We start from the raw sequence: 9,456 nt of genomic DNA on the forward strand, positions 1-9,456 counted from the left end.
GCCTCTGGCGGTCATCCAGTATTCATAGAACCGTAGTTACATACGTAACTATCGTTTTATGCTGCAACGCAAACGTTTTCCAAATTGGGATTGTTGTGGAGATCCAGTACTCACAACAGGAAAGAATGAAACAGAGAGGAATCAATGAAACACAAACACAGAAATAGTTGAGATTAATCATTATTATTTAGTTGCGCACCACCAAACAACAATGGGGAAACATTACCTTGCTTCAACAGCAACCAATCGCAGAAACGCTCCCACGAACACAAGACAACACAGGGGAGATATAGGTTTCCTAAATGACACACGAACATGTTCCCTAATCATGTTTAACGCACACACATTGTCAGTTCTCCTAAACTTGGACATGTTCCAGATGTCCAAAGGTCATCATCTCATGACTTCTTTAGGAGTCTTGCAGGATATGAATTATCCAATTAACAAACTATATATACGTCTGCACATGAACGCACATACATTTCTTCCATTAACTAACACTTAACTGTATTATATCTAAATGTAGCCCCTTTGCATTTCCTCTGAGCTCGGCGTCAGCTCACTTCACGTAATAATTAGCAAAGAGACGATTCTATGGAAACTGTAACTTAATAACATACCTAGTTACTATGACTAGGTCCAAGATTGATATAACAGGATCAATAAAGTATTTCTTATCTGATGATGATCCACATCTCCCCGACGTGACGACCTCTCGGCTCACTCAGCTCCAGATCGTTTGTTTCTCCTGCGTCTAATAGACCAATGAGAAGTGGATGGACTGAGACTTGTTTAGTGGACTATGAGCAGGGGTGGGAAGTATTGGAGTACAAATACTTTGTTACTGTACTTAAGTACATCTTTCTGGTATCAGTACATGTTTCTGGTATCAGTACTTTACTCCACTACTTATTTTTCTGACGACTTTTTACTTTGACTTCTTACATGTTGAACACAAATACCTGTACTTTCTACTTCTTACATGTTGAACACAAATACCTGTACTTTCTACTTCTTACATGTTGAACCCAAATACCTGTACTTTCTACTTCTTACATGTTGAACACAAATACCTGTACTTTCTACTTCTTACACTTTGAACACAAATACCTGTACTTTCTACTTCTTACACTTTGAACACAAATACCTGTACTTTCTACTTCTTACATGTTGAACACAAATACCTGTACTTTCTACTTCTTACACTTTGAACACAAATACCTGTACTTTCTACTTCTTACATGTTGAACACAAATACCTGTACTTTCTACTTCTTACACTTTGAACACAAATACCTGTACTTTCTACTTCTTACACTTTGAACACAAATACCTGTACTTTCTACTTCTTACACTTTGAACACAAATACCTGTACTTTCTACTTCTTACATGTTGAACACAAATACCTGTACTTTCTACTTCTTACATGTTGAACACAAATACCTGTACTTTCTACTTCTTACATGTTGAACCCAAATACCTGTACTTTCTACTTCTTACATGTTGAACACAAATACCTGTACTTTCTACTTCTTACATGTTGAACCCAAATACCTGTACTTTCTACTTCTTACATGTTGAACACAAATACCTGTACTTTCTACTTCTTACACTTTGAACACAAATACCTGTACTTTCTACTTCTTACATGTTGAACACAAATACCTGTACTTTCTACTTCTTACACTTTGAACACAAATACCTGTACTTTCTACTTCTTACACTTTGAACACAAATACCTGTACTTTCTACTTCTTACATGTTGAACACAAATACCTGTACTTTCTACTTCTTACGCTTTGAACACAAATACCTGTACTTTCTACTTCTTACATGTTGAACACAAATACCTGTACTTTCTACTTCTTACATGTTGAACTCAAATACCTGTACTTTCTACTTCTTACATTTTGAACACAAATACCTGTACTTTCTACTTCTTACACTTTGAACACAAATACCTGTACTTTCTACTTCTTACACTTTGAACACAAATACCTGTACTTTCTACTTCTTACATGTTGAACCCAAATACCTGTACTTTCTACTTCTTACATGTTGAACACAAATACCTGTACTTTCTACTTCTTACATTTTGAACACAAATACCTGTACTTTCTACTTCTTACATGTTGAACACAAATACCTGTACTTTCTACTTCTTACATGTTGAACACAAATACCTGTACTTTCTACTTCTTACATGTTGAACACAAATACCTGTACTTTCTACTTCTTACACTTTGAACACAAATACCTGTACTTTCTACTTCTTACACTTTGAACACAAATACCTGTACTTTCTACTTCTTACATGTTGAACACAAATACCTGTACTTTCTACTTCTCACATGTTGAACACAAATACCTGTACTTTCTACTTCTCACATGTTGAACACAAATACCTGTACTTTCTACTTCTTACATGTTGAACACAAATACCTGTACTTTCTACTTCTTACATGTTGAACACAAATACCTGTACTTTCTACTTCTTACATGTTGAACACAAATACCTGTACTTTCTACTTCTCACATGTTGAACACAAATACCTGTACTTTCTACTTCTTACATGTTGAACCCAAATACCTGTACTTTCTACTTCTCACATGTTGAACACAAATACCTGTACTTTCTACTTCTTACATGTTGAACACAAATACCTGTACTTTCTACTTCTTACATGTTGAACCCAAATACCTGTACTTTCTACTTCTTACATGTTGAACCCAAATACCTGTACTTTCTACTTCTCACATGTTGAACACAAATACCTGTACTTTCTACTTCTTACATGTTGAACACAAATACCTGTACTTTCTACTTCTTACATGTTGAACACAAATACCTGTACTTTCTACTTCTTACATGTTGAACACAAATACCTGTACTTTCTACTTCTCACATGTTGAACACAAATACCTGTACTTTCTACTTCTTACATGTTGAACACAAATACCTGTACTTTCTACTTCTTACATGTTGAACACAAATACCTGTACTTTCTACTTCTTACATGTTGAACCCAAATACCTGTACTTTCTACTTCTTACATGTTGAACACAAATACCTGTACTTTCTACTTCTCACATGTTGAACCCAAATACCTGTACTTTCTACTTCTTACATGTTGAACACAAATACCTGTACTTTCTACTTCTTACATGTTGAACACAAATACCTGTACTTTCTACTTCTTACATGTTGAACCCAAATACCTGTACTTTCTACTTCTTACATGTTGAACACAAATACCTGAACTTTCTACTTCTTACATGTTGAACCCAAATACCTGTACTTTCTACTTCTTACATGTTGAACCCAAATACCTGTACTTTCTACTTCTTACATGTTGAACACAAATACCTGTACTTTCTACTTCTTACATGTTGAACCCAAATACCTGTACTTTCTACTTCTCACATGTTGAACACAAATACCTGTACTTTCTACTTCTTACATGTTGAACACAAATACCTGAACTTTCTACTTCTTACATGTTGAACACAAATACCTGTACTTTCTACTTCTTACATGTTGAACCCAAATACCTGTACTTTCTACTTCTTACACTTTGAACACAAATACCTGTACTTTCTACTTCTTACACTTTGAACACAAATACCTGTACTTTCTACTTCTTACATGTTGAACACAAATACCTGTACTTTCTACTTCTTACGCTTTGAACACAAATACCTGTACTTTCTACTTCTTACATGTTGAACACAAATACCTGTACTTTCTCCTTCTTACATGTTGAACTCAAATACCTGTACTTTCTACTTCTTACATTTTGAACACAAATACCTGTACTTTCTACTTCTTACACTTTGAACACAAATACCTGTACTTTCTACTTCTTACACTTTGAACACAAATACCTGTACTTTCTACTTCTTACATGTTGAACACAAATACCTGTACTTTCTACTTCTTACACTTTGAACACAAATACCTGTACTTTCTACTTCTTACATTTTGAACACAAATACCTGTACTTTCTACTTCTTACATTTTGAACACAAATACCTGTACTTTCTACTTCTTACATGTTGAACTCAAATACCTGAACTTTCTACTTCTCTCATGTTGAACACAAATACCTGTACTTTCTACTTCTTACATGTTGAACCCAAATACCTGTACTTTCTACTTCTTACATGTTGAACACAAATACCTGTACTTTCTACTTCTTACATGTTGAACACAAATACCTGTACTTTCTACTTCTCACATGTTGAACACAAATACCTGTACTTTCTACTTCTTACATGTTGAACACAAATACCTGTACTTTCTACTTCTTACATGTTGAACACAAATACCTGTACTTTCTACTTCTTACATGTTGAACACAAATACCTGTACTTTCTACTTCTCACATGTTGAACACAAATACCTGTACTTTCTACTTCTTACATGTTGAACACAAATACCTGTACTTTCTACTTCTTACATGTTGAACTCAAATACCTGTACTTTCTACTTCTCACATGTTGAACACAAATACCTGTACTTTCTACTTCTTACATGTTGAACACAAATACCTGTACTTTCTACTTCTTACATGTTGAACTCAAATACCTGTACTTTCTACTTCTTACATGTTGAACACAAATACCTGTACTTTCTACTTCTTACATGTTGAACTCAAATACCTGTACTTTCTACTTCTTACATGTTGAACACAAATACCTGTACTTTCTACTTCTTACATGTTGAACACAAATACCTGTACTTTCTACTTCTCACATGTTGAACACAAATACCTGTACTTTCTACTTCTTACATGTTGAACTCAAATACCTGTACTTTCTACTTCTTACATGTTGAACTCAAATACCTGTACTTTCTACTTCTCACATGTTGAACTCAAATACCTGTACTTTCTACTTCTCACATGTTGAACACAAATACCTGTACTTTCTACTTCTTACATGTTGAACACAAATACCTGTACTTTCTACTTCTTACATGTTGAACCCAAATACCTGTACTTTCTACTTCTCACATGTTGAACACAAATACCTGTACTTTCTACTTCTCACATGTTGAACACAAATACCTGTACTTTCTACTTCTCACATTTCCCAAACAGGCTGGTTCCTTTAGTTTGAATGTGTGTTTGGTGGCGTGATCATTATTATTTAGAGTCATTGCGTGCCTATTGATTTGAACACGATCCGTGTATCCATCATTTCCTGGTCTTCTCTAAAGAAGAGGGACCAATGAAAACGTTGTCATGTTGCCGTTGTTCAGCATGGAAACATTCATTAGCTAACAATGACATTATTGTTCTATTCATATAAAGGGAGGTCAGGTACTCTTTAAAACAGCTGCTAGTTATGGGTACTTTTTACTGAAGTACATTTCAAAGCCTCTTTACTTTTACTTGAGTAAAGGATGTGTCTCTCTCTCTGACTATGAGGGTCCTGGTGCTGATTGGTCTGTTTCCTGCAGGTACGCCATCCTCACCAAGGAGTCGTGGCCCCGCTGGAGCGGAGACCAGCGGCAGGGGGTCCTGCACCTCCTCAGCTCCGTCCACATGGACCAGGACCAGTTCCAGCTGGGCAAGAGCAAGGTGTTCATCAAGGCCCCGGAGTCGGTACGACACACACACACACACACACACACACACACACACACACACACACAACACACACACACACACACACCAACACAACACACACACACACACACATCCCACAACACACACTACACACCACACACACACACACACACACACAAACACACACACACACCACACACACCACACACGACACACACAAACAACACCACACACACAACCACCACACACACACACACACACACACACAGGAAGTGGTTTTCTGTTAACCTTGACGCATCTGTCGGTTTCCTGCTTTAACCACGCCCACTCCCCATGACGCAGTGTCACCTCGGTGTTTTAATCACTGACATGAATCTGAAGTCGCTTCATCGAGACTCTTTTTCAAAGTCGATGAAAATGCGCGTCTTTAATATGAAGAAAGTCTCAGATCTGCGGAGCTGAGTAAATGTTCATGAAACCTGTTCATATGAACTCACCATGGATTTGAGAAGAGTACACTCTAAACCAACCTGTAGCCTGACGCATCCTTCTTTGTTTGTCACCTTTTGTACATGAGTGTTTGAGTAAATGTACTCTGTGACTCTCCAGCTGTGTCAGAGGAGATGTTCCTCTTGTTTCAGACTAAGGCCTAGGCTCCACGGGGACGAAAACGGGTTGAATCCGCATATTTCTCATGCGTATAGCCCTCTAAGCTCGACGACGCCGTAACGGAAACGTAGAAACAGACCCCGCAAAGGGTCCAAAGGTGGATAGATCTGGGAACAGAGCGCTCTGGGGGGTCCAACGGGGCAGAACTGTAGAAGTCACCAGTAGTTCTGTTCCTGGTACAGAGGCATTGTGGGTATTGTAGTTCCCAGAGGGTGTTTCTGATGTGTTCCTATGTGCAGCTCTTCCTGTTGGAGGAGATGAGGGAGAGGAAGTATAACGGTTACGCTCGGGTCATCCAGAAGGCCTGGCGTAAACACATCGCTGTCCGGAAGTACGTGAAGATGAGGGAGGAAGGTAAGAGGTGTTCTTTGGGGTTCAGGGTCTCTCCGTCACGTCCTCCTCTCCACTCACAGACCTCTGTTTCCTCTAGCCCCTCCTCTCCACTCACAGACCTCTGTTTCCTCTAGCCCCTCCTCTCCACTAACAGACCTCTGTTTCCTCTAGCCCCTTCCTCTCCACTAACAGACCTCTGTTTCCTCTAGCCCCTCCTCTCCACTAACAGACCTCTGTTTCCTCTAGCCCCTCCTCTCCACTCACAGACCTCTGTTTCCTCTAGCCCCTCCTCTCCACTAACAGACCTCTGTTTCCTCTAGCCCCTCCTCTCCACTAACAGACCTCTGTTTCCTCTAGCCCCTCCTCTCCACTAACAGACCTCTGTTTCCTCTAGCCCCTCCTCTCCACTAACAGACCTCTGTTTCCTCTAGCCCCTCCTCTCCACTCACAGACCTCTGTTTCCTCTAGCCCCTCCTCTCCACTACAGACCTCTGTTTCCTCTAGCCCCTCCTCTCCACTCACAGACCTCTGTTTCCTCTAGCCCCTCCTCTCCACTAACAGACCTCTGTTTCCTCTAGCCCCTCCTCTCCACTAACAGACCTCTGTTTCCTCTAGCCCCTCCTCTCCACTCACAGACCTCTGTTTCCTCTAGCCCCTCCTCTCCACTAACAGACCTCTGTTTCCTCTAGCCCCTCCTCTCCACTCACAGACCTCTGTTTCCTCTAGCCCCTCCCTCTCCACTAACAGACCTCTGTTTCCTCTAGCCCCTCCTCTCCACTCACAGACCTCTGTTTCCTCTAGCCCCTCCTCTCCACTCACAGACCTCTGTTTTCCTCTAGCCCCTCCTCTCCACTAACAGACCTCTGTTTCCTCTAGCCCCTCCTCTCCACTCACAGACCTCTGTTTCCTCTAGCCCCTCCTCTCCACTCACAGACCTCTGTTTCCTCTAGCCCCTCCTCTCCACTCACAGACCTCTGTTTCCTCTAGCCCCTCCTCTCCACTCACAGACCTCTGTTTCCTCCAGCCTCCGACGTGCTGCTAAACAAGAAGGAGCGCCGCAGGAACAGCATCAACAGGAACTTCGTGGGCGACTACCTCGGCACCGACAACCACCCCGAGATCCGGCAGTTCGTCGGCCGCAGAGAGAGGATCGACTTCGCCGACGTGGTGGTGAAGTTCGACCGCAGATTCAGGGTCAGGACTCCGGAGGGCCAGAAAGAAACAAAGGCTTTACGTTTCAGACTTCCTTTATAATACTCTGCTTCTGTTCAGACGGTGAAGCGGGACCTCATCCTGACCCCTAAGTTCCTGTACCTGATTGGTCGAGAGAAGGTGAAGCAGGGTCCGGATAAAGGCCAGATCCAGGAGGTTCTGAAGAGGAAGATCGAGATCAACAAGATCCAGTCCGTGTCCCTGAGGTACACCACTGTTCACAACCAGATCCACAACCAGAACCAGATCCACAACCAGGGCCAGAACCAGAACTGGAACTAGAACTATGACTAGAGCCAGAACTAGGAATAGGACCATGCCTACACACATGCCCCTTTCACACCAACGCGTTTTCAGGGCCGGCTCGGAGCTAGAGCCTGAAAAGTACCGTTTTTTCCTCTTCACGCCTCTTAGCTCCGCCTCTTAGCTCCGCCTCTTAGCTCCGGAATCCAGTTCGTTTCCAGCTCCAAAAAATGGTTGGTCTAGAAGCAAGACTCCGGAGCTAGGAGGCGGCGTCGCTTACGTCTCTCTTACGTGGAGGCGTGCAGGAAACTAAACCCACCTCCCCTGAACATGGGTCGACTGAAGAGTCTCGTCATGCCTGCCTACAAGCAGTAGCGCTGAGCAAAGTGACTAGAAGGCAACCACACACTTTATAAAGAAACACACTTTATAAAGTCAGGCAACACTAACCAGGCTTCGTGTGATTCTGTTTATTTGTACCTTACTCTGACCATCCGTTCGCTGTTATTGATCAACACAGTCTCACGGCATTTCGTGTTATAGTCACGAAATTTATCTATTGATTCGTGTTCACCAATACGATTTCGCCATTTTTTCCGTGTCACACAGAACGATTTTAAAAGCAATGTAAATAATAACAAATTAGAAGGAAAAACAGATTGTAAAAAATACAGATTTCAGTATTCTGACACAGAACGATTTTAGAAGCAATGTATTTCTATTGGTAGTATGTTTCGTGCCTGCACCAAATAATAACAAATTAGAAGGAAAAAAAGATGACATAAAATACAGACATTATACAATTTAAAATAAAAGGGATAGGGTTAGGCTTAGGGTAAGATATTGAGTAAGAAAATGTTTTTATGAACCACACAGCTTCTGGTCTTCCAAGACCCGACCGGACAAAAAGACGTGTTGCAGGCATGAAACATACTACCAATAGAAATACATTGCTTTTAAAATCGTTCTCTGTGACACGAAAAAAATGTGAAAATCATGTTGGTGAACACGAATCAATAGATTACATTAATTTCGTGACTAATAACACGAAATGCCGTGAGACTGGGTTGGATTGATCATTGTGGAGAGCAGGCAGACGTTTTGTTTTATTATAGCAGCTATCGGATGGAATTAATACATGGGCTGCACAGGTTGTCATGTCCGACTATCACAAGTAGAATCATAATGAAAAATACGTCGGTAAAAAGTGCCTGTAGAAAACGGCTTAGCAAGTAGTCAGTTTAGCTTCGGTTGCTATGCTAACATCACCCATGTTATACCAGAGAAACTTTCATAACAGCGTTGTGATGCCAAACAGCGTCAATTCAGACTGACACACATTCACTTAAGGGGAACTGGGGATATGTATCAGCTGCTTGTGTGACAGTCAGACAGTGAATAGAGCCGTGTGAGCTAACCCGGAGCT

General features: G+C 40.9%; 1 protein-coding gene across 1 annotated transcript in view; it reads left to right on the top strand.

Annotated features, from left to right (window-relative positions):
• The window catches only part of LOC117475806 (unconventional myosin-Ie-like), a gene marked incomplete at both ends in the record, with an annotated part of 28,745 nt that extends 20,752 nt beyond the window's left edge, over positions 1–7,993 (top strand). The window contains 4 exon segments of the mRNA XM_034122156.1: positions 5,465–5,609; positions 6,482–6,596; positions 7,600–7,769; positions 7,848–7,993. Of these exon segments, the coding sequence (XP_033978047.1) occupies positions 5,465–5,609; positions 6,482–6,596; positions 7,600–7,769; positions 7,848–7,993 (576 nt within the window).
• Positions 7,994–9,456: the final 1,463 nt, after the last annotated feature.

The sequence above is a fragment of the Trematomus bernacchii genome, unplaced genomic scaffold (genome assembly GCF_902827165.1).
Source record: "Trematomus bernacchii unplaced genomic scaffold, fTreBer1.1, whole genome shotgun sequence".
NCBI classification, from domain to species: Eukaryota; Metazoa; Chordata; class Actinopteri; order Perciformes; family Nototheniidae; genus Trematomus; species Trematomus bernacchii.